The sequence below is a fragment of the Piliocolobus tephrosceles genome, chromosome 4, assembly GCF_002776525.5.
Source record: "Piliocolobus tephrosceles isolate RC106 chromosome 4, ASM277652v3, whole genome shotgun sequence".
In the NCBI taxonomy this organism is placed as follows: domain Eukaryota; kingdom Metazoa; phylum Chordata; class Mammalia; order Primates; family Cercopithecidae; genus Piliocolobus; species Piliocolobus tephrosceles.
In genome coordinates, this window is record NC_045437.1 from 62111914 (window position 1) to 62139068 (window position 27155).

The 27155-nt window shown below is 40.1% G+C and overlaps 1 protein-coding gene across 5 annotated transcripts in view; it reads right to left on the reverse strand.

The window, feature by feature from the left end:
- GPBP1 (GC-rich promoter binding protein 1) overlaps positions 1-27155 on the reverse strand; it is an 87895-nt gene that overhangs the window by 44398 nt on the left and 16342 nt on the right. For all 5 annotated transcript variants that reach the window (XM_023210511.1, XM_023210510.1, XM_023210513.1 and 2 more), the window contains exon 3: positions 7121-7240. In XM_023210511.1, coding sequence (XP_023066279.1) covers positions 7121-7183 — 63 coding nt within the window. In that variant the 5' untranslated portion in view covers positions 7184-7240. The remainder of the gene's footprint in view (positions 1-7120; positions 7241-27155) is intronic.

The following is a 27155-nucleotide window of genomic DNA, read 5'->3' on the forward strand; positions in this document are numbered from 1 at the left end:
AAGTCCAGGCCATACCCCAGGGTGATAACTTGGCCAAAATGGAATCTGAGTAATTCTAACTTATTAGATTCTCTTGGGGGTTGACATCTTAGATCATGAAGACAATGACCATTTGCTTGAGTGAACTGCTCACCTAGTCTCCCCCTACAGTATCCATTGAGGACCAAGGTAGGGGACACAATGGATCACTACATAGTGAGACCCTGTCTCTAGAAAAATTTTTAAAAAATAAATAAATAAATAAATAATTTTTTTAAAGTTTCATTTAAATTTTTCTCTAAAGCCCAGAATACCTAAACAAACAATAAACCAAAAAATCTACACAGTAAACCTTCTCCATAGAAGTTTCAACGAACTCTGCCTATGTGCCTTCAGAACAGCAAAAATCAAAATAAAAGTTTCAATGAACTCGACTAGCAGTCTGATTGAATTTTCTGATCCTTTCAGCCTAAAAGTATAAATAGCCTACATTTTCATCGCAAGCTGACATTGCTTACATTGTCAAAGGAAAGTTTTGATACAGTAATACTAATCTTTTTAACACTGCCATAAAAGAATCAAAATTATACATTAGTTATAGAGATAACTACAGATTACTGAATAAAGATATGAAAATGTATTCATCATAGTAAAGTTCCACCATAACACATTTTTTTATTTTGTTTAAAAAGAAAAAAATTCTCCAACTTTCTATTTCTATTTCATACCATTCATCTACCCTTTTAATACCACAGCCCTGAAATCTTTCATCAAACAATTATGAAGCTACAGCATCCTGTTTACAGGGATTATTTTGTCATCCTTCCTAGCATAACAAACAGAATTTGCTAGTTATCTAAATTTTTCAGTATCTGTTCAACATTCTTTCAGTAATACTTTCAAAATGCTGGTCAGGACCTACTAACAAATGATGAGATCAGTCACAATTAGCATTTTTTAATGGAATTTTTAAAAAACCAGAAAACTACAGAAGAAAACATTAGTGTACCATAGGTATATGAAATTTATTTGTTATATCTACGTGGGAATGAAAAGAGTATGTAAAATATCCTTCTCACTACAGGTCACAACTAACAGTCTAAAAGTCACTGCCCTAAATAAGAGAGTTATACTCAGCCACATGCAGTTTAAATTTTTACCACATGATGGGGCTAAAGTTCTACACATTTCAAAACTACTGCCATACAGTTCTGAAAACATTTTTACCCTTAATTTAAATCTTCATGTCATCTTTTCAAACAAAAAATACTGCCATTTAATTTAAATAGAGAATGCAATACTAAACGTATGTTCCAATTACTCAGAACAATATTGAAAAGAGAGAAATGATGTGGGTAAACAAAAGACAATGGCAGAAAACAAGAGGTTAATTACAAATAGAATTCATAAATGAGGACTTGACAGAGGGAAGAATAAGACAGAGAAGGTATAAGAGAAGTATCACTAGAAGGTATTTTGTTTGTCAAAACCACTTTGGGCAAAGAAACAAATCTCAAATACTGCTAGGTGAGAGTTTAAATTGGGTGGGGTGCAGTGGCTCATGCCTGTAATCCCAGCACTTTGGGAGGCCAAGTCAGGTGGATTACCTGAGGTCAGGAGTTTGAGGCCAGCCTGGACAATATGGTGAAACCCCATCTCCACTAAAAATACAAAATCAGCTGAGTGTGTTGGCAGGAACCTATAATCCCAACTACTCAGGAGGCTGAGGCAGGAGAATCGTTTGAACCCGGGAGGCGGGGTTGCAGTGAGCAGAGATCACGACTGCATTCCAGCATGGGTGACAGAGCGAGACTCCATCCCAAAAAAAAAAAAAAAAGTTTAAATTGTCAACTATTTTCTAAAGCTAATTTTCAGTTAGAAGAATTCAGAATTTAGAACTGGCATTCCAAATTCTAAAAATCAAAATCATCATCATTATGAGGGCCTATACAAATTAATCCAGAGTCACATCCCAAAACAATGCATGTTAACAATTACCAGGCAGGCTCAATGGCTCACATCTTTAATCACACTTTGGGAGGCCAAGACAGAAGGATCTCCTGAGCTCAGCAGTTCAAGACCAGCCTGGGCGAGATGGTGAGACCCTGTCTCTATTTTTTTAAAGTACCAATCTTAACTTCAAGTTAACATTTAAATGAAGACAAAAAATATTTACAAGTTTTTTTTTTTTTTAATGTTTTGTGTATCTTTCCAGATTTTTTTTTTTTTTTTTTTTTTGTTGGTGACGGGGCCTTACTCTTGTTGCCCAGGCTGGAGTGCAATGGCACAATCTCAGCACGCCACAACCTCCACCTTCTGGGTTCAAGCAAGTCTCCTGCCTGAAGCCTCCCGAGTAGCTAGGATTACAGGCATGCGCCACCAAGCCCAGCTAATTTTGTATTTTTAGTAAAGACGGGGTTTTTCCACGTTGGCCAGGCTGGTCTCGAACTCCTGACCTCAGGTGATCCACCAGCCTTGGCCTCCTAAAATGCTGAGATTATAGGCGTGAGCCACCACACCCGGCCTCGCATCTCTTTTTTACAGTCAATTAAATTTTTACTCATTTTACAGAATTCCAAAATGAGTCCTATAGAAAGACCACAGAATAGCAGATGCATCCTGGATTCCAATCTAGGCTCACACTAATCAGCAATGTGAAAGCAATTCAATTAACCTTCCAAAATCTGTATAAGGTTTAGATAATCACTAAGATCCATCTTCAAACCCCAAAATTGCATTCTATAGGAAAATTCTGTAATTTCAATGTATCTTTTTCAACACATATGGCCAAATTTATTAAGACCTGGTAAGTCCTTATGGGAGAAGAAAATTCCAAATTACAAAATTGTTTCCGGGCCGAGTGTGGTGCCCATTACCCAGCCTGTTACCCGGCACTCTGGGAGGTAGAGGCAGGCGGATCACTTGAGGTGAAACCAAGTTATCAGGTCCCTGTGATAACTCAAGTTTATGTTAATGGTCACTTAGACTGGGGCCCCCCAACAGTCTCAGCATAGGGCAACAGCAAAAATCAAGTGATTAGAGAGTATGAACTTTCAGCCCCACCCACAGACCAACAATTGCTGAACACATGAAAGTGCTAGGAGGGTAGCATACCCAGACAGGACATCGAAGCTCCACACACCACCTCTCCATACTTCACCATTATCAATCTATTCACTTGTATCCTTTATAATAAATCACCAAATGTGTTCCCCTGAATTCTTTGAGCCATCCTAGGAAATGGTTCAGACCCAATGGGGGTGGTTGCAGAAACCCTGCTTTGTAACCAGTGAGAAGTACTGGTGACTGGGACTGGCTATTGGCATATGAAGTGAAGGCAGTCTTGTGGGACTGAACACTCAACCTGTGGGATCTGACACTATCCCAAGCAGACAGTGTCAGAACTGAAATGCATTATAGGACACCCAGGTAGTGCCTGCTAGAGAACTGCTCTGAGGGGGAGAATCCAAAATATGTGGTTATAGAAGTGTTCTGTGTTGAGAGTAGAAAGGAAAAACAGTTTTTGTTTTTGTTTTGTTTTGTTTTACACAGATCTTATAGTCTAGAAAAGCCACAACTAAAGGAATTACTTTCCATCAAAATGAACAGAACTTGGCTGAACCAAAAGTATACATTACTGTAAAAAATTTCATAAGTGATAAGAAATTAACTAGTATTCACAAGAAAGATATTTTTAAATAAACTCAATCTGTGTGAAAATTTTCATTTATTTAATTTATTTACTTTTGTAGAGAGGCAGGGTTTTACCATGTTGCCCAGGCTGCTCTCAAACTCCTGGCCTCAAGAGATTCTCCAGCCTCAGCCCCACATAGTGCTGGGAGATTATAGGTGTGGGCCACCACGTCTGGCCCAAGAGAATCAACGTGCTTTTTCTAAAAATGGTTATATTCTTAATTATACCAGCTCTTTGCATTTGCATTGTCTCATTATTTAGAGGCAAGTATTTAGACAGTTACAGGTGGATCTTTGACCACTTACAGTTTTGTGTGTATGTGTGTGTTTGTTTTGAGACAGCATTTCACTCTTCTTGCCCAGGCTGGAGTGCAACGGCACAATCTCTGCTTACCGCAACCTCCATCTCCCGGTTCAAGCGATTCTCCAGCCTCAGCCTGGATTAAGGCATGCATCACCACACCCTGCTAATTTTGTATTTTTAGTAAAGACGGGGTTTCTCCATGTTGGTCAGATTGCTCTCAAACTCCTGACCTCAGGTGATCCACCTGCCTCAGCCTCCCAAAGTGCTGGGATTGTAGGCGTGAGCCACCGCACCCGGGCCATAGTTGTTTTATGTCTACACACTAGATCGTGCTGGAAGAAAGGCCCATCAAAAAGCTCCCCTAACAAAATAACTTGACCAAAAAAATTGTATTACGACTTTCTGTCAGAATACGCCGCTATTTTCCACTTTGCAGACTATTAAATCACTATCTTTTTTTTACATAATCTATCAAAAAAGCCCATTTCTAGCATCTGCTTCAAAAATTTATTCTTCTTAATAGACAATTTTAATAATTTGCAATCTCCTTAAATGTCTGTAAATGTATCTGTAAAAAACTATTCTATTTTTATTTATATAAGTTAAATGAACATTCCTTAGTGAGTCCTAATGTATAATGATATTGCAAAGTTCACATTATTCCTGAAATTTTAGTCATGAGCCATTCAAAAGTCCTATTTATGTGGGGGAAAAAAGGGTTCCAGATATATGAAAAGGCTTTGAAAAAGTGTTTATAAGGAAAAAGTAGGTTATCAGAAGAATAGTATAGAAACACAAAGTTTTCAGATTTTCTTGAATAAATGTTTCTTCATTTGCTATGCGCCCTTAGAATAATTTTCACACTTTTAGTGTTTTGTTTTGTTTTTAAGACAGAGTCTAGCTCCTTCACCCAGGCTGGACTGCAGTGGCACGATCTCAGCTCCCCGCAACCTCATGCCACCACACCTGGCTAATTTTTGTATTTTTAGTAGAGACGGGGTTTGGCCATGTTGGCTAGGCTGATCTTGAATTCTTGACCTCAAGTGATCTGCCCGCCTGTGCCTCCCAAAGTGCTGGGATTACAGGTGTGAGCCACCACACCCAGCCACAGTGTTTTGTTTTTTAATCGTTTTCCCCAGTTATACTTGTTCAAACTAAAACTCAATTGTAAGAGTTCGCAGCACTTGAGCTACAACCAGCTACCCCTCCTGCATCCAATCTGGGCAGCTATAATCAAGAGAAGACAGGTTTCTTCCCCCGTCTCATCTCCTAAACAAGGGGTACACTTTACTGGGAGAGGCAGACTGTCAACATTTCTCACCCACTCCAACTCGAATTGAAGAAGTTAAATTCCTGATAACTACAGTCAAGAAATCTGAGGCTCCTTTATTCCACCCAACCACCACTCACAGAATGAAGGCTCTAACCCAGGTTCATCAGCCCAAGAAAACTGAGCCCTAATTGCTCTTGCTCCAACTATCTAATAGGACAGTAGTTTCACTCTGGAAAAACAAATTGAGAAGATTCAGGCTATTGCTCCACCTAGCACGAGGAGTAATGACTCAAGATTTTGCCAAGGGTAAGAAGCAGTCTCTCAAAGGAACTAACTTTATTCAACACTAACAGCCCTCTCAGAAACAATGGAGATACTGGTAGTAATAAGAAGCTGGTAGCTCCTCTCCACGAAGAGCAATAAGCTGAATCACAGGCCAGTTAGTTCTGAATGAATCTGAGAAAGAGATAAGCAAGGAGAGCCCTACTACGGTTAGAACCAACCTCAGGAGGCTGGGCCTCAAAACTACACCAGCCATAACTAAATTGGATCAGAGCATGGATCAAATGTAGGCCCCCAAGGCATTAATGAAAACAATAGAGCAATTAGCTGGGAATTAATGGAGCCTGACAGATGGGTTTGATTACAAATGAGACAAACAGTTTTACAGAAAGATGGGGAAAGACACAGAGAACTCAGATAAATCGCCCTCATCCCAAAGTGACTGTGCACAAACCCTTTTCTCTGCACCTCAGTGATTTTACTTTCCCTCATAGAAAAAGGAGATCAATATTTAAAATGAGTACAGCAGGGACTAAGAATAATTCTAAATCACCACATTCATGGAATTATGAACAAATTACATAATGTTCAGCAAAGCACTTTGCAAACTGAAGTACACCATTTCTGGTGGGTATCATTATGAACAAGTCAACCCATATAAGAGTAAAAAACAGTATAGAAAAAGGTAAGATGCTTTGTTCAACGTATCTGACTAGTAAGAATTAAAATTTTTGAAACTGATTACTACAAAAGACAACTTTGAAATAAATGGCTTAGTGCGCTGATGGTATAATAAAAACTGACTTGTTAACAGAACAGGCAGGGCATGGTGGCGCATGCCTGTAATCCCAGCAATTTGGGAGACTGAGGAGGGCAGATCACTTGATGTCAGGCATTAGAGACCAGCCCAGCCAACATGGCAAAAACCTCACCTCTACTATTAATAAAAATACAGAAATTAGTCAGGCATAGTGACCCACTCCTGTAATCCCAAATACTCAGGAGGCTGAGGCAGAAGAATCGCTTGAACCCAGGAACAGTAGGCTGCAATAAACCAAGATCATGCCACTGCAATCCAGCCTGGGTGACAGAGCAACGCTCCGTCTCAAAAAAAAAAAAAAAAAATTTAATACAGCCAACAAATTAAATAACTTAGATGGCAATATAAATGTTTTGGGTTTTTGTTTTTGTTTTGTTTTGAGACAGTTTTGTTCCTGTTGCCCAGGCTGGAGTGCAATGGTGCAATCTCGGCTCACCACAACCTCCACCTCCTGGGTTCAAGCAATTCTCCTGCCTCAGTCTCTTGAGTAAATGGGATTACAGGCATGCACTACCACGCCTAGCTAATTTTGTATTTTCAGTAGAGACAGGGTTTCTCCATGTTGGTCAGGCTGGTCTCGAACTCCCGACCTCAGGTGATCCACCCACCTCCGCCTCCCAAAGTGCTGAGATTACAGGGGTGAGCCACCGTGCCCGGCCACAAATGTACTTCTCTGCAAAGATATTATTACTTCTCCATGACTTAATTAAATTTGTGTAAAAAACGAATGCAAGAGAAGCAGACAGAAAGAGAGATGCAGAAAGAATACCTTTGTTGATGATGGTGGAGTAGGGAAATTAAGCCAGGCTGGAGCAAAGTCATGCTGCGCCATTTAGGTCCAGTCTCTCCAACTCAGTGAAACAAGGCTTCAACACCTCATGGCAAGTCCCTGTCATATAAAAATGGAAGGAATTAGACCTGCAGCTCCTGGCCAAAATTTATCGCCTTTATATTACAATGATCTTACTACTTACTACTATAGGATTCTATTTATAATGAAAATCCAGAAAAGACAAAACTATGGTGATAGAAAATAGATCAACTTGAAAGGGGGATGACTGCAAGAAACAAGAGGGAATTTTCTGGGTAACTGAGTATTATCTTGATTATGGTGGTTATTACTATAGTACACATTTGTCAAACCTCAAATTATAAACTTAAAACTGGTTTTTTTATAAAGTATACCTCAGTATAGCTTTTTTAAAAAAATCAAATAGATAACTAGACATCAAGTGCTTCCTGACATAACCCAAAATGGAATACGGAGTACGATCTATGACATAGTCTTGTGTCTACCTAAAATAAAATTAGAAATCTGATTTAACTACCAATTAGCAGGACATTCAAGATGGAGAACAAGTTAAAGGACATCTGGGGGAAGTAATAAGCCAAATCCAGATAACGGGATAATTTAAAGGTTAAATGAGCTGGTTTCTACAACAAACAGTGGCTTTTAATGGGCAGATGAACTAAGAATCCTTTATGTGAACAAATCAACCTTAAAAAAAAAATTATGAAACAATCAAAACTCTGAACGCAAGCTGGATATTATTAAATGGCACTAAGGAATAATCACTTTAGATGTGATAATGGTATGGTGGTTATGTTTTAGAAGGAAGACAGGCCAGGCGCAGTGGCTCATGCCTGTCATCCCAGCACTCTGGGAAGCCAAGGTGGAAGATCACCTGAAGTCAGGAGTTCAGAACCAGCCTAGACAACATGGTGAAACCCTCTCTCTACTAAAATAAAAAATTAGCTGGGCATGATGGCGGGTGCCTGTAATCCCAGCTACCTGAGAGGCTGAGGTGGGAAAACCACTTGAACCTGGGAGGCAGAGGTTGCAGTGAGCCGAGATCATGCCACTGCACTCCAGCCTGGGCAACAGAGCAAGGCTCCCTCTCAAAATAATAATAAATAAAAAAGACATATACTCAAATCTTTACAACTAAATTGATGATACATCTGGATTGTTTTTAAACCAGGGAATGGGCCTGGCACAGTGGCTCACGTCTATAATCCCATCACTTTGTGGTGCTGAGGCGGGCAGGTGGATCACTTGAGGTCAGGAGTTTAGACCAGCCTGGCCAGCATAGAGAACCCTGTCTCTACCAAAAATACAAAAAAAATTAGCTGGGTGTGGTGGCGTGTGCCTGTAATCCCAGCTGCTCAGGAGGCTGAGGCAAGAGTATTGCTTAAACCCAGGAGATAGAGATTGCAGTGAGCTGAGACAGTCACTGCACTCCAGCCTATGCAACAAAAGCAAAACTGTCTCAAAAAAGAAAAGAAAAGAAAGGTTAAGAGTAACCAGATATAAAAAGCAAATACAACTAGTTAAAACTGACAATGTAAGTGAAAATGTTTAAATGCTCATATTGGCTGAGGGAGAAAAACTCTGATACAACTTGAAAACCTTAAGAGGAATTCCAATAAAACACTCATGAAACAAAATACAGGTTTTGAGACTATGTCTAACCAAAATATACTGCACATCCCAAAAATCCAGGTATTCAGAGTCCTATTTATTTCTATTTGCATTAAATTTCAAAGTCTTGTGGAATAACAATGAAAACTAACGTGTTTTAAAATTTATAAAAGATTTTTATCTTTTAACATGAAGTTAAATGCCAAACAGTGCTTTGTGATACACACTTTTCCAACAACTCTGTTGAAAACTCTTAAAATTGTAGTTTCAGTAACTCAGTGGGAATGAAAAGCTTGTACCAAATAAAAATTCATAAGAAACTTCAGAGAACTGAACCAAAAACTGGCAGGGCTCACGCCTATAATCCCAACACTTTGGGAGGCTGAGGTGCATGAATCACAAGGTCAGGAGTTTGAGACCAGCCTGGTCAAAATGGTGAAACCTCATCTCTACTAAAAAAACAAAAATTAGCAGGGCACGGTGGTGGGCACCTGTAATTCCAGCTTCTCAGGAGGCAGAGGCAGGAAAATCGCTTGAACCTGGGAGGCGGAGGTTGCAGAGAGCTGAGATCGCGCCACTGCCCTCCAGCCTGGATGACAGAGCAAGACTATCTCAAAAAAAAAAAAAAAATTAAAATTGATAATTTTTCAAAAAAGGCATATCCATACAAAATGGTAAAAAGTTACGTAATGGCCGAGCACCATGGCTCATGCCTGTAATCCCAGCATTTTGGGAGGTCGAGGTGGGCAGATCACCTGAGGTTGGGAGTTTGAGACCAGCCTGACCAACAGGGAGAAACCTTGTCTCTACTAAAAATACAAAATTAGCCGGGCGTGGTGGTGCACACCTGTAATCCCAGCTAGTCGAGAGGCCGAGGCAGGAGAATTGCTTGAACCCAGGGGGTGGAGGTTGCAATGAGCTGAAATTACGCGACTGCACTCCAGCCTGGGCAAGGAGGAAATTCCGTCACCCAAAAAAAAAAAAATCCCTAGAGGCAAACCACTAAAGTCACCTATTCATTTCTGCAATGTCTTTACATTAACTTTAATTTAAATCTAGTTCTTAAAGTATGGGCCTGGTGCAGAGGCTCACGCCTGTAATCCCAGCACTCTGGGAGGTGAAGTGGGAGGATTCCTTGAGCCCAGGAGTTTGAGGCCAGCCTAGGCAACATGGTAAGACTCCCGTCTCTACAAAAAAATTTTAAAAATAGCTGAGTGTGGTGGTCTATGACTGTAGTTCCAGCTACTAGGGAGCCTGAGGGAAGAGGATTGCTTGAGACCAGAAGTTTGAGGCTGCAGCGAGCTATGATCATGCCACGGTACTTCAGCCAGGTGACAGAGAAGATCCTATCTTAAAAAAAACAAGTTAACTCATGTTCTGAAAAAAGGTCAAAAAAAAAAACAAAAAACAGTATTGTTATGGCAGTTATACAAGTATATAAAGGTTAATTAAAATTTCACAAGTTCCACACCACTCATCTTAACTGCATTGTGCCATCTGATTTTGTCTCATCTTCCTTTCCCTGTGTATGTTATGGGTTGAACTGTGTCCCCCCAACCAACAAGACGTATGTTGAAGTCATAGCCCCCAATACCTCAAATGTAGCAATATTTGAAAATAAGGTCTTTAAAGAAGTGACTAACTGCAAATGAGGCAATCAGAGTGGGTTCTATTCCCACCAGACTGTGCTCTTATAAGAAATTTGGACACATGCACAGATAAAAGGACCACGTGAAGAGGCAGCAAGCAGACAGTCATTTGCAAACCAAGGAGAGAGGTCTCAGAAGCAACCAACCCTCTGCTGATGCCTCTATCCTGAACTTAGAACTCCCAAAACTGAGAAAATAATTTTCTGTTGTTTAAGCCACCCAATCTGCGGTATGCCCTAATGGCAGTAATGGTAGTAAACTAATGGCAGCCGTGGTAAACTAATACAAACAACTTTAGAAATAGACCAACTAAAATGCTTATGTATTAAGTATTTCTTTTACACATACACAATAACCAGGTACATACAGAAGACAACTACCCTCCCCCTCAAAAAAGGCAAATCAACAATCCTACTAACAACCCAGGAGTCAGCATTCCACAACTCATTAGAAATCTTCCACTGGCCCCACACTGGTAAATTTGACTGGCTTAAGAAAAAAATATTTTTTAAGAAATCTACTGGATTCTGTTATATCTGAAGGTCCCATGAGGGCATAGAGAGTTTAAGATACACAAACAGGCCTGGCGCGATAGATCCCGCCTGTAATCCCAGCACTTTGGGAGGCCGAGATGGGCGGATCACGAGGTCAGGAGATCAAGACCATCCCGGTTAACATGGTGAAACCCCATCTCTACTAAAAATACAAAAAAATTGGCCGGGCGTGGTGGTGGGCGCCTGTAGTCCCAGCTACTCAGGCGGCAGAGGCAGGAGAATGGAGTGAACCTGGGAGGCCGAGCTTGCAGTGAACCCAGATTGCACCACTGCACTCCAGCCTGGACTACAGAGCGGGGCTACAGAGCGAGACTCCGTCTCAAAAAAAAAGATACACAAATACTGCTAGTATGAAAACCCTAATTTTTTTTTTCTCTGTCACCAAATTTACTATTTATTCAAGACATCCATGGAGAATACAAATTTCCCCAGGAGAAAGCTGGTTCTGAAAAAAATAAAACCTAAGTGTACATCTTTAAGTGCACATGCCTTTTTTTAATTTCTAAAAAAAGATTATTCTTCAGACTGAAAAATACACTTTGGCAAAAAATACACAAATAGATGAAACTTTTTCTCTTTTTTGTTATGTTTTATTTCTGACCCTACCAAATTTGTGCCGTTTTCAAAGAAAAACTTACTCAAATTGATTCCGTCAGAATAACAAACTTAGTCTTTAAAATGATTTCAGAAAACTTTAAGCTTTAAAATCACAAAGACCATCAAAAACACCCAAAATCAACCAATAGCTAAGGAATTCTAACTACAACCAGAGTACAGAGTAAAACTCCTCAACAAAATATCAGTAAACCAAATCTAACAGCATATAAAAAGGACTAAACACCGTACAAAGTAGTATTTTCCCAGGAATGCAAGAGTGACTCAACATACAAAAATCAATCAATAATACACCACACTAATAATATGAAAAGAAAAATACCAAATGATCATCTTAATTGATGCAGAAAAAGCATTTGACAAAATCTAGCACCCTTTAATTATAAAAATACTCAACAAACTAGAAACAAGAAGGAAACTTGCTCAACCTGATAAACAGCATCTATTTAAAAAAAACCCACAGCAAAGCATCCTCAACTGTGAAAGACTGAAAGCCTTCCCCTTTAGATCAGGAACAAGACAAGAATGCCTTGCTTTCACAAGCTCTATTCAACACTGTAGTAGACATTCTAACCATAGCAACTAGGCAAGAAAAGAAATGAAAGGCATCCTGAGCCAGCACAGTGCAAAGCACCTTTAATCCCAGATACTTGGGAGCCTGGGACGGGAGAAGTGCTAGAGCCCCGCAGTTCGAGGCTGTGGAGTGCTATGATGGCACCTGTGAAAAACACTACACTGCAGCCTGGGGAACATAGTGAGACAGTGTCTTATTTTTTTAAAAGCATCCAAATTGGGAAGGAAGAAGTAAAATTATTCCTATTCACACATTACATGATCTTATATAAATTCTAAAGAGTCCAAAAAAATATGTATTAGAGCTAACTAAATTCAGAAACCCTGCAAGATACAAGACCAACACACAAAAACAGCTGTGTGTATATACACTATTAACAATCCAAAAAAGAAACTAAGAAAACTCAATTCGCAGTAAAATCCAAAAGCATAAAATACCTATAATAAATAAACATAATGAAGAAAATGTAACACTTGTACACCAAAAACTATTAAGACAATGCTGAAAGTAATGTTAAAAGACCTAAACAGAAAGACATTCCTGGCCGAGCACAGTGACTCAAGCCTGTAATCCCAGCACTTTGGGAGACTGAGGCAGGTGGGTCACGTGAGATGAGGAGTTTGAGACAAGGCTGATCAACATGGTGAAACCCCGTCTCTACTAAAAAAAACCAACAAACAAAAAAATTAGCTGGGTGTGGATGCAGGCGCCTGTAATCCCAGCTACTTAGAAGGCTGAGGTAGGAGAATCGCTAGAACCCAGGAGGCGGAGGTTACAGTGAGCCGAGATCACACCGTTGCACTCCAGCCTGGGCGACCAGGCGAGACTGCATCTCAAAAAAAAAAAAAAAGAAAGAAAGAAAGAAAAAGAAAAAGACAAGACAGACAGACAGCCCTGAGGAATGGGAAACTTAACATTGTTAAGACAGCAATACTACCCAATCATCATCTATAGATTCAACGCAATCTCTATTAAAATTCCAACACTCAGCCAGGCACAGTGGTTCACGCCTATAATCCCAGCACTTTGGGAGGACCAGGGGAGCAGACTGCTTGAGCTCAGTGGCTCAGAACCAGCCTGGGCAACAAGGCGAACCCCGTCTCTACCACAAATAAAAAAATTAGCCAGGCATGGACCTGTGGTCCCAGCTACTTCAGACAATGAGGCGGAAGGATCGCTTGAGCCCGGGAAGCAGAGGATGCAGTGAGCCAAGATCACACCACTGCACTCCAGCCTGAGCAACAAAGTGAGACCCTATTGATGCGGAAGGAGGAAAGGAAGTGCTGGGAAGAAAAGGGCATGGTCCCTGGCTAGGGCTCCACCTCCATGAGATCCCTGGCTAGGGCTTCACCCCCCCCCACCCCCCGCCGAGAAAGAGTAAGACCACATTGATACAGAAGTGGGCAGACAAGTGCTGGAAAGGGAAGGGCATGGTCCCTTGCTAGGGCTCCATCCCCGGGTCTATACCCACGGCATTTCTGTTTTCCTGCCCAAATGCTGCATTTCCCAACACCACTCTGCCAGTCACACCCCCATCGTATGCCTATAAAACCCTCAGACACTAGTAGGCAGACACACAAGTGGCTGGACGTCATTAAGAGAGACATATCGGTGGAAGAACACACAAACAGCTGAATGTTGAGGGGAGCATGCCAGTGGAAGACCACACGCCGGTGGAAGATCACACTGACAGAGAGCAGGCTGGCAGGCCGTCGACCAGTGGAAGGGTGTGAAGTTTCACTGAGTTTGACAGGTGTGGTCAGAGGAGAGCCCAGGTCGCTGAGCTGCAGGACTCCAGGGGAAAACCACCCTTCCACTCCATCTCCCTCCTGGCTTCCATCCATCTGCTGAAAACTTCCACTCAATAAAACCTTGCACTCGTTCTCCAAGCCCACGTGTGATTCGATTCTTCCCATACACCAAGGCAAGAAAGCCCTCTGTCCTTGCGATAAAGCAGGGCATCTAACTGAGCTAATACAAACCGCCTACGGATGGCTAGACTGAAAGGGCACCCTGTAACACATGCCCACTGAGGCTTCAGGAACTGTAAACGTTCACCCCTAGGTGCTGTAGTGGGGTCGGAGTCCCACAGCCTGCCCTGTCTGCATGCTCTCCCTAGAGATTTGAGCAGCGGGGTGCCAAAGAAGCAAGTCACACCCCCATCACACGCCCTGCAAGGGGGATAAGAGAACTTTTCCATAAGTTTCACTATTTCAAAAAAGAAAAAATCCAACACACTCTTTCGTGCAGAAATAGAAAAGGCCATTCTCTATCTCCTTTGGAAGTGCAAGGGACCCTAAACATTCAAAAACAATGCAGAAAAAGAATAAAGTTACAGAACTCACACTTTCCTATTTCGAAACTTACTGCAAAGTAATAGTGAGCGGGCCATTTGTAGATCTTCTTAGGAAAAATATTCAAGTCCTTTGCCCATTCTGATTATTTATTTTTTGAGACGAAGTCTCACTCTATCACCCAGGCTGGAGTACAGTGGCACTACCATGACTCAATGCAGCCTCCACCGCCTGGGTGCAAACAACCCTACCACCTCAGCCTCCCAAGTGGCTCGGAATATAGACATGCCCCAACACACCCAACTAATTTTAAAAATATTTTTCATAGAGATGGGGTCTCACTATGTTGCCCAGGTTGGTATCCAACTCCTGGAATCAAGCAATCCTCCCACCTTGGCCACAGTGATCAAAGCAGTATACTACGGCCTAAGAACAGACATATAAACCAAAAATAAGCCCACACATCTATACCCAGGTTATTTTCAACAAGAGTGCTAAGATCATTCAATACGGAACTGTCTTTTCAAAACAGACTGGGACAACTAAATAGCCACTGGACCCCCCCCTACCCAAACCACATACAAAAATAAACTCAGCTGGGTACAGTAGCTCACGTCTGTAATCCCAGCACTTTGGGAGGCCAAAGCAAGTGGATCGCTTGAGGTCAGGAGTTCAAGACCAGCCTGGCCAATCTATGGCAAAATCCAACATGGCACGGTGGTAGGTGCCTGTAATCCCAGCTCCTTGGGAGGCTGAGGCAGGACAACAGCTTGAACCCGGGAGGCGGAGGTTGCAGTGAGCTGGGATCGCGCCACTACACTCCAGCCTGGGCAACAGAGCAAGACTCTGTCTCAAAAATAAATAAAATAAACTCAAAATAAATCAAATACCTAAATATAAAAGCAAAAACTATAAAATTCTTAGAAGAAAACAGGGAGATAAAGCTTCCTGACCTTGGATTTAGCAATGAATTCTTAAATATGACACCAAAACCAAGAGTAACAATTTAAAAAAAAAAAAAAAAAACTGAACTTCATGAAAATTTAAAACACGTGCAAAGAATATTATCTATAAAGTAAAAAGACAACTGACAGAATAGAAGAAAATATATGCACCTCATATCTAATAAGTTCTAGTATCCAGAATATATAAAGAATTCTTCCAACTCAACAACAAAAAGACAACTCAATTTTACAATGTACAAAGGACCAAACGCAGTGGCTTGTGCCTGTAATCCCAGCACTTTGGGAGGCCAAGGCAGGAGGATCACTTGACCCAGGAGTTTGAGACTAACCTGGGCAACAGAGTCCTCATCTCTACAAAAATTTTTTTAAAACTTAGCCAGGTGTGGTGGGACACACCTGTATTCCCAGCCACTCAAGAGGCTGAGGTGGGAGGACCGCCTGTGACCAGGAGGTGAGGACTACAGTGAGCCTTGATAGTGCCAGTGCACTATAGCCTGTGTAGCACAACAAGATCCTGTCTCAAAAAATAAATAAATAAAATAAATAACAAAATAAAAATGGGCAAAGCATTTGAATATTTTCCCAAGATAAACAAATGACCAAATGACGAATAAGCACACAAAATATACCGAATATTATTAGGGAAATGCAAACCAAAACCACAATGAAATACTACTTTGCTCCCACTAGAATGTCTATACTCAAAAAAAGAAAAAAACAGAAAATAAATGTTAGCAAAGACGTGGAAAAACTAGAACCCCTGTATATTGTTGGCGTGAAGGTAAAAGGGTTCAACAACTGTAAAAGTTTGGCAATTCCTTAAAAAGTCAAACACACAATTACCACATGACTCAGCAATACCATTACTAGGTATATATACAGAAGAACTGAAAAGGGTGCTCAAATTCTTGTACACCAGTGTTCAAAACAGCACTATTCACAGTAGCCAAAAGGAAGAAACACCCCAATGTCCATCAATAGACAAATGAACAAAATGTGGCATATACAATGAAATCGTAACAATAAAAAGGAATGAATTACTAATACATGCTGAGTATAAACGTCAAAAACAAAGAGAAGCCAGACACAAAAGATCACGTTGTACGCCTCAAGTCATAGGAAGTATCAGTAACAGGTAAATTCATAGAGGCAAAAAGCAGATTAGTGTTACCAGAGACTGTTGGGAGGGTGGAATGGGGGTGACTGCTTAGAGACAGTTCTCCTTTGGGTTGATGAAAACATTCCGGAACTTTACAGAGGTGGAGGTTTGAAAACACTATGAATGTACTAAATGCCAATGAACTGTATACTTTATATGATTAACTTTATGTGATGTTATTTTTACTTTAATAAAAATAAGTAGAGTACTATATTATAATCTCTTGAATAAATTTAAAAATCATAAGTCCAATAAATACAAATAAACATATGTAAATTTAGGAAACAAGTTATTCTGTAATTTCTAAGTACCTCATCCCCCCAAAAAATTAACTGCAGCTTTGCAGTGAAATAGCCTGGCAAATGCGCCCTTAATTGATACATCAACATCAGTGACAGAACAAACTGATATTGTGTGCCTGAACAAGCGCCACTTACTTCTGTAATATTCTAGACCAAATAACCTGAATCTAAACATAAGAAAAGCCAAACCTGAGAGACATACTAATATAACTGCCCCAAAATTTTCAAAAGTATCAGGTTTAAATTCAAGGAAAATAATTTTTAAAAACCAATCAAGTCAGGCAAAGTGGCTCGTGTCTACAATCCCAGCACTTTGGGAGGCCCAGGTCGGGGGATCGCCTGAGCCCAGGAGTGAGAGACCAGCCTGGTCAACGTGGCAAAATCCGATCTCTACCAAAAAAATACAAAAATTAGCCAGGTGTGGTGGTGCAGGCCTGTTGTCCCAGCTACTCAGGAGGCTGAGGCAGGAGGATGGTTTGGGCCTGGGAAGTGGAAGTTGCAGTGAGCCAAGATTAAACCACTGTACTCCAGCCTGGGCGACAGAGCCAGACAGACAAAAAAAAAAAGAGTGCAAAATATGTTTTTTCTATTTTTGAGTCATGGTTTTAACTTTAAAACACTATGACATTTTTATTCCACTGAACTCTTTGCTTCGGTTTTAACATAACGAAATTTTATTATTTATATTTTTATTTATATTATTATTTATATTTAGTAGACATCTACTGCAAGCACAGTCATCTACAGACTTCCCTTGTTGACTCTGATTCAATGGTACTTAAGCATTGCACAGAACTCTTTTAAATAAATACTAAGAGTTACGGGTCATCAGATAAGGATGGTAAATGCCCTACTACTCAAAGAAGAAAACACCTAAGGAACATGGCCTCTACAGGTAGCAAAAATTACTGCTCCCTATTTTTTAGATGTTTGGTCCTGAAAGAAGTATCCAATGTCTTATCTGTTATCAAGCTATCTGTTTACAGATCAGATCAGATGATCTGAAACATGAAACTGCATTCATAAATTTTTAAGAAATCTGGGTTATTAGAAAGTCCCAACATTTGAAAACTTCCATTTTAATGTTCCTCTTATCTGAAATTTGTTAGACTCCATCCTCTTCAGTTTACCTCTTAAGCTGTCAGCACCTTTCTATGCTTTTTCTTTTTAGTTGTTGTTGTTGTTGAGACAGAATCCTGCTCTGTCACCCAGGCTGGAGTACAGTGGTACAATATTGGGTCACTGCAACACCCCCCTCCTGGGTTCAAGCAGTTCTCATGTCTCAGCCTCCCAAGTAGCTGGGATTACAGGTGTCTACCACCACGTGGGCCTGGATAATTTTTTTTTTTTTTTGTATTTTTAGTAAAGACAATGTTTTGCCATGTTGCCCAGGCTGGTCTCGAACTTCTGCCCTCAAGTGATCTGCCCGCCTCAGCCTCCCAAAGTACGAGGAGTACAGGTGTGAGCCACAGCGCCAGACCCTTTCTATGCTTTACTTGCATTTTTATCATAAAAATCAAAACAGGAAGTTATAAAAATTATTCTATTTGTTAAATTATTCCATATGAAAATTGCTATACATGTATTTAAGTACATACATATACATGAATATGGTGCGTTCAGCCTCCTAAAAAAAAATAAGGTGAAAAAAGCATTATATTCTGGAAACAAGATGCTTTTAATTCTCAATTTTTGAGACATATTAAAGATGCAACACACAAAATATAATTGAACTTGAAAACTTACAAAGAACTTTCATATAAACTTCACTATCACAAGAAAATAAGCTTCACTCTCCATAAGGTAAACAAATTTCTACTTATTGAGCTCCTCTTTCCTTACAAACTGAAACCAACTGAGTAATCACTGAAATTTATTCTAACAGCCTATGGAATCCTTTTTTGTTTTAAAGATTGGTAAGTTTTAATTTGGGGACAAAATTTAACTTAAATCAACTCATTTATTGAACAGCTATTAATAATATGAGCAATATGGCCTAAGCACTGGAAGATACGAGGCATAAGAGAGGGCAGTCCTGCCTCTAACAGCTTACAATCTAATAGCATTAACAAATAACTAATACAAGGTTGCTGCCTCAAATCCTCTTAGAAGTGTAGACACAAGCAATTTTTTTCTCTGAAATATTTACCAAAAAGTGTCATCACTTCAAGTGTTCATTAAATGATAGATAAGCTTTTTTAAAAAAAATATGCTGCTGGGCATGGTGGCTCACGCCTGCAATCCCAGCACTTTGAGAGGCCGAGGAGGCTGATCACTGCAGGTCAGGAGTTTGAGACCAGCCTGGCCAACATGGTAAAACCCCATCTCTACTAAAAATACAAAAATTAGCCAAGCGTGGTGGCATGCGCCTATAACCCCAGCTATACTCAGGACGCTGAGGCAGGTGAATCACTTCAACCTAGGAGGTGAAGGTTGCAGTGAGCCAAGATCAGGCCATTTGCACTCCAGCCTGGTGACAAGAGTGAAACTCCAACTCAAAAAACAAAAACAAAGCTGGAGCCAGGCCCAGTGGTTCACGCCTAGCCCTTTGGGAGGCCAAGGCAGACTGATTGCTTGGGCCCAGGAGTCTGAGACCAGCCTGGTCAACATGGTGAAACCTCGCCTCTACAAAAACTAGCCAAGCGTAGTGGCATGCACCAGTAGTCCCAGCTACTACGGAGGCTGAGGTAGCAAGATCACCTGAGCCTGGGAAGTCAAGGCTACAGTGAGCAATGATCACTCCACTACATCCCAGTCTAAGCAACCAAGTGAGACTCCATCTCCAAAAAAAAAAAAAAAAAAAAAAGCCAGATTAACTTAAATGGAAAAAAAGGCAGAATTATAAAAGATTTAAATAATTTGCCCCTAGGCTACAAGAGCCAATAAATGACAGAAGCTAGGCAATGTGAACCCAGGTCACCCTGCCTCAAAAGCCCACTTTTTCACTACAGTATCGCTCTCTAACTTTCCCACAGCAATTATTGAATGTTAACAAACCCATTCTCCTAAGACATTTTTCAGAAAGTAACCAAATAACCTGTCTTCAAGACCTGTTTAACAAGTTAATGAAATGTCTGCATTGCACTACAATATCCATGTGTTTTAATATAAAAAAGAACGTTTACTGTCAAGTAAAATAACCTTACAGCAAGCGGCTACCTTAGGTGTCGGCTACCATAGGTGTTTCTTAAGCAATTTATATTAAAAAACACTGCTAAACTATGTAAAATCCTAGAGATGGCTTAGTCCAACATGGACAAAAATAAGGCTACATGACTATGGTATTATCAAAAAGAACTATCTGGCCAGATGCAGTGGCTCACTCCTGTAATCCCAGCACTTAGAAGTTCAAGACCAGCCTGGGTGACACAGTGAAACATCATCTCTACTAAAAAATTTTTTAAATTAGGTGATCGATTTGAGTAATAACTCCATCTCCCACGTGGCATGGGCAGCAATGCATCAATTAAAGTCTGTCTTTGCTGGGAAAAAATTAGCTGCACATGGTAGCACACAATTGTAGTCCCAGTTTCTCAGGAGGCTGAGGCAGAAGGATCGTGAGCCTGAGCAACAGAACAAGGCCCTGACTCAAAAAGAGAGAGAAATACCTGACAATTACCTCATATGATACAGAATTTAACTTTTTAAAAAATAAGGTTCATGGCCAAGCGCAGTGGCTCATGCCTGTAATCCCAGCACTTTGGGAAGCCGAGGAGGGAAGATTACCCGAGATCAGGAGTTCGAGACCAGCCTGGCCAAGATGGTGAAACCCCATCTCTACTAAAAATACAAAAATTAGCCAGGCATGGTGGTGGTCACCTGTAATCCCAGCTACTCAGCAACAAGAGTGAGACTCTATCTCAAAAACACAAAACAAAAAACAGGGTTCATACACTAGAATCAATAATTACCAAGGAGTTGCTAATGTACCATACCTTAAAATACAAAGGTAGGTTTTGTTATTTAAAGTTTTCAGGCCAGGCGCAGTGGCTCACGCCTGTAATCTCAGCACTTTGGGAGGCCGAGGTGGGCGAATCACAAGGTCAGGAGTTCAAGGCCAGCCTGGCCAACTTGGTGAAACCCCGTCTCTACTAAAGATACAAAAAATTAGCCAGTCATGGTGGCGCATGCCTGTAATCCCAGCTACTCGGGAGGCTGAGGCAGGAGAATCACTTGAACCCAGGAGGCAGAGGTGGCAGTGAGCACAGATTATGCCACTGCACTCCAGTCTGGGAGACAGTATGATACTCTGTCTTAAAAAAAAAAAAAAACTTATTTACTCAAGACACAAACACTACAATGCTTTCTATTTTGTTTTAATTACGCAGAAAATGAAACTACCTTCTCAAGCACTAACATAGAAAGAACATGGAATTTATCAGTTTCTCCCTGCCTGCATCCATGCCTTGGCCAGCAGCATAATTCTAAAACGAAAGAAAGAAAAGGAAGGAGAGGAAGGAAAGGGAAGGAAGCGGGGTGAGGTGGAGGCAAGGCAATAAAGTCACTTTAAGAATTTCAAGTAAGGGCTGGGAGCAGTGGCTCACGCCTGTAATCCCAGCACTTTGCGGTGGGTAGATCACTTGAAGTCAAGAGTTCCAAAAAAAAAAAAAAAAAATTCTGTTACAAATATATCTGGAACCACCAGGTCTAGTCGACCAAACACCACTTAATATATTCCAGGTATACCTAAATTCAAGTAGTATGGGGACGGTAGGGGGTCTTGAACAGCACACAGCAGTATGAGAAATCAGAACTTAATCCAGCAGGTAAGGGAAGTATTAAAAGCAAGTTTTAAAGTGACAACTACATGTCTGGAAGTATGCTTTCAGAAAATAAATCTCGTAGCAACGTGTAAAAGGAAGGGGAAGAGTCACCTTTCAATTCTTATCTCCTTCAGCCACCTTCCTTTCCAGGGCTAACCCAATACACCACATTACTGGTTTCCCCTGTATTCCTATGGCTACTCCTCCTCAGTCTCATCAGGTTCCACCCATCCCTAATGTTCATATATCCCAATGTCTAGTCCTAGTTCTAATATTAGTAATATAAAACTGTAAGTTAAAAACTATAAAAAATAGAAACTAAACACTATGACACTGCTGACTCTTGTTGTATCTACCAAACAGGAATATCACTAGTTTTACTTCACAGGAGTGTGATTACATACAAGTATTTTGTATGTTAAAAGAACATAAATATTGTGGAACTGATATAGTATTCTGAAAGAACACAGAAAAGAACTGTACTAAGCGTACCCTGCCATTGTAAATGTACTCTTTGATTTTATTTGAGAAATATTTATTGAAGTCCAAATCATGATTAATTCATATTAAATTCCACTTTATCATGAGATATAGTAAGATTTTTCCTGTTTAACAGACGCCTATTACCTGAAGAAACAAATAATTTTAAGCATAAAATTATTGCAACTGCAAAGCCAAACAATATATTCATAACTGGAAAAAAATAAAATGTGAAGCAAATGACATTTGGAGTACCAAAAAGTTAATTAATTACTAATAAACATTTATTTAGAGACAGTCTCACTCTGTCACCCAGGCTGCAACCTCCGCCTCCCAGGTTCAAGCAATTCTCCTGCCTCAGCCTCCCAAGTAGCTGGATTACAGGCATGTGCCACCATGCCTGGCTAATATTTGTATTTTTAATAGAGACAAGGTTGCACCATGTTGGCCAGGCTGGTCTCAAACTCCTGACCTCAAGCAATCTGCCTGTCTCAGCCTCCCCAAAGTGCTGAGAATATAGGCGTGACCACACCCGGCCTAATAAATATTTATAAAGAACAATAGAAAACTAAGAAAACTATGATAATCACTACCAGAAATATAAAAATACTCAATTTACACAAGATACTGAACTTATTTATTCTGTTCATTAGTATCCATTACAAATACAACAGGATTTCAAATTCATGATGACATCGTGACTTCAAAGATCCTATTTAAAAGGCAAAAAAGAACAAAGGAGTTAAAGAATAATAAAGGAATAAAACTGTGATAATGAAAAGGCCATGAGCCACTTCATGAAATTTTTGGAATGACATAAATGCAAGCATAATAACTGATGAAACAAGACAATGAAAGTCAAGGCTTAGAAGACGTGTGGAAGGTAGAATACAGTGGGAAGCTGATTTGCTCCCTAGAATGCTGAAATGATTTAGGATTACAAAACTGCAGATACAAAGGAGGGCAGAGCGGGAAACGGGATTGTAAAGTAGTAGCTGAAAAACCTGAATGCACAATTGTCTACATGAATATTAGCAAACACAGTAACATAACGACACCGAAACAAAAAGGAAAGGTAGATTCTCTCAAACACAAATAAGGAGCTAATATGGGTTCTGGCACCAAAAGATATTTGGCTTCTCAGGGTCCTACAACATTGACAGCTGTTCAATAAGCACTGCTAACATACACATTAACTCTCAAACAACTTTTTATTGCCTCATTCTTAAACATGAACTAATAATCATCAAACATTTTAAGCAAAGTAGCAAATGAAAGAGATCATTAAAAAAAAAACTATGAACAAAAAAGAAACAAAGAATTTAAGAAATAACTAGCAAGATAAATGAATTTTTCAGAACCAAGGACAAAGAACAACTTCTAGAAAGAAAACAATACCTGCCTGCAAATGAAGAAAAAAATGAGACATTAAGCAAAAAAATTTTTAAAGCAAAAAAAACTGAAGCAGGCCGGGCATGATGGCTCACGCCTGTAATCCCAGCACTTTGAGAGGCTGACATGGGTGGATCACCTGAGGTCAGGAGTTCTAGACCAGCCTGGCCAACATGGCAAAACCCCATCTCTACTAAAAATACAAAAACTTAGCTGGGCATGGTGGCGGGAGACTGTAATCCCAGTTACTTGGGAGGCCAAGGCAGGAGAACTGCTTAAACCAGGAGGTGGAGGTTGCAGTGAGCTGAGATCGTGCCACTGCACTCCAGCATGAGCAACAGAGCGAGACTCTGTCAAAAAAAAAGAAGCAAAAGATTTTCTTTTACAATTCTGGGAAGCCCAGGGACTGCTTCATGAGAGTTCCTGCTCTGAGCATGGAAATAAAGATTCTATAACGATTCTTCTCCTCAAATGGAGGAGGAGAATATGTAGGAAAGTCTTGTAAACTGTAAATTACTATATAAATTACTTTAAAAAAAAAAAAAAAGGGCTAGGCGTGATGGCCAGGCAGAAGGATCACTCGAGGTCAGGAATTTAAGATCAGCCCGGGCAACACAGAGAAACCCCGTCTCTACTAAAATTCAAAACAGGCCAGATGTGGTGGTTCACGCCTATATCCCAGCACTGTGGGAGGCTGAGGCGGGTGAATCACTTGAGGCCTGGAGTTCGAGACCAGCCTAGCCAACGGGTGAAATCCCATCTCTACTGTAATCCCAGCTACTTGGGAAGCTGAGGCAGGAGAATTGGATGAACCCAGGAGGTAGAGGTTGCAGTGAGCCAATATCGTGCCACTGCACTCCAGCAGGGGCAACACAGCAAGATTCCGTCTCAAAAAAATATATAAAATAATAAAATAAAATTCAAAACAATTAGCCAGGCTTGGTGGCACACACCTGTGGTCTTGGCTACTTGCGGGGGGGCGGGCTGAGGCAGGACAATGGCTTGAGCCCAGCAAGTCGAGGTTGCAGTGAGCCCTGACTGTTCCACTGTACCACTCCAGCCTGGGCAACAGAGCAAGACCTTGTCTCCAAAAATAAAAATAAATAAATAAAAAGATTATGACAATTTTATTTAAATCCTAGTCCTTCTAGCACCATGAAAGCAAATTTGTTCAGTGGTTATTTGCCATTTATAGCATCTAATGCTATACAACACAAAATAGGTGGAAAACAAAGGTGCACTAAGGTAATGCTTATCCTGAAATTACCAAATGTGAAATCCACCAGACTAAATTTCTCTACTATAAATTTGATAACAAATTAATTTCATATCTGGTTACTTTGTGTTGAAACTCCACATCAGTAAAGAACAGTCTAAAGAAGTCTTGACTTTGAGGCCACACATGGTGACTTATACCTGTAATCTCAGCACTTCTGGGGAAGTCAAGATGGGAGGATCTCTTGAGGCCAGGAGTTCCAGACCAGCCTGGGCAAACAGAATCTAGCCCTTGGCTCTACAAAATATTAAGAAAATAAAAAAACAAATCTTGACTTTAAAAACTGAAAGTAACTAGACAGAGATAGAAAACGCTGACAAAAAGTAACCATCATATAGAAGGAAACGGAAATACTCAGAGACTATGTGCAGATATCATACCGACTTTTACCTATCTCAACCACTGCAAAAAAATAATAATAATAATTTTTTTTTTTTTTTTGTGAAATAGAGTTTCACTCTGTCACCCAGGCTGGAGTGCACAATCTCAGCTCACTACAACCTCCACCTCTCTAGTTCAAGAGACTCTTCTGCCTCAGCTTCCCAAGTAGCTGGGACTACAGGTGCACGCCACCACACCCAGCTAATTTTTGTATTTTTAGTAGAGACGGGGTTTCACCACATTGGCCAGGAGGGTCACAAACTCCTGACCTCAGGTGATTCGCCCGCCTCGGCCTCCCCAAGTGTTGGGATTACAGGTCCTCATGAGCCACTGCACCCAACCGAAAAACTTATTTTAATATTTCACAAATAAAAAACTTTTGGGCTTAAAGAGGTTGTCCCTAAGTCATCACAGCTAGCTCCTAATGAGCTTCAAATACAAGCAAATACATCTTACTCCAATGTTTTTTCATCTACATTATGGTACAGAAATCAGTTTCAAAACTAACTTCGGTAACTACAACAAAATAGGCTTTATAATTTGCATGTTTCAGGCTAATCGACTTCCTAGAATTAGAAAGTAAATAATTAAACAAAATGTTAAGAATAAAATTTCTAGGTCAGACGTGGTACACTTTGGCAAGTCAAGTCAGAAAGACCATTTATGCCCAGGAGTTGGAGACCAGCCGGGGCCACACAGGAAGACCCTATCTCCACAAAATATACAGGCATGGTGGCATGTGCCTGTAGTCCCAGCTACTGAAGAGGCTGACATGGGAGGATCACTTGGGCCCGGGAGGTCAAAGCAGCAGTGAGCTGTGATTGTGCCACTGCACTCTAGCCTGGGCAATAAACTCTGTCTCAAAAAGAAAAAAGAACTCAATAGAAAAATCAGCAAAAGATATAAACAAAGTTCAAAGAAACTAATCTTATACATGGAAAATTTTTATTCTCATTGCAAAAAAAAAAAAAAAACCCCATCCTCAAAAACCTAAAATCAGAAGTACCATATGATCCAGCAAGCCCACTGCTGGGGATGTATCCAAAAGAAAGGAAATCAGTGTATGGAAAAGGTATCTGTATTCCTATGTTTACTGCAGTAATATTCACAACAGCCAAGATACGGAATCAACCTTACTGTCAATCAACGAATGAATGGATATAGAAAACAGGGTATGTACATGGCTATGGAATATTATTCAGCCATAAAAAAAGAACAAAATCCTGTCGTTTGCAACAAGGATGGAACCAGAGGATAGTATGTTAAATGAAATAACAGAAAAACAAATACTGCCACATTCTCTTATGTGGCAGGTTAAAATGAACTCACAGAGATAAAGGAGAATGATGGTTACTAGAGACTGGGGAGTGGGAAGGTTGGGGAGATAAAGAGCGGATGGCTAGTGGGTACAAAAATAGGAGGAGTAAGATCCAGTATTTGGTAGCACAACAGGGCAACCACAGTTAACAATAATTATACATTTCAAAATAACTAAAATGGAGTTGGAATGTTCCTAAGACAAAAAATTACGAATGCTTGAAGTGATATTCCCACTACCTTGATTTGATCATTACACACTGTATGTACCAAAATATGATGAGCTCCTTAAATATGTATAACTACTATGTATCCATAAGCAGAAATATATATTTTTTTTTACACAAGGCAAAAATGCCAAAGAAAAAAGTCTGATACACTTCATTAACACTAGAAATTTACATTGGTACACCTATATGGAGAACTGGGTATTATCCCAAATTACACTCAGAAATCCACTTACAGGAATTTGCCTTATATTTACGAGAACTATTCACTAGCGCTACTCATAATAGCAAAAAAGAAACAAAAACAAGAAACAGCCTAATGTACATTAATAGAGGTCTAGTTATACTACCATGCAGCCAATAAAAAGAATGAGGTAACTTTACACGTATTAATATGGAATAATGTTCTAAGTTCATTAAGTAAAAAAAGACTG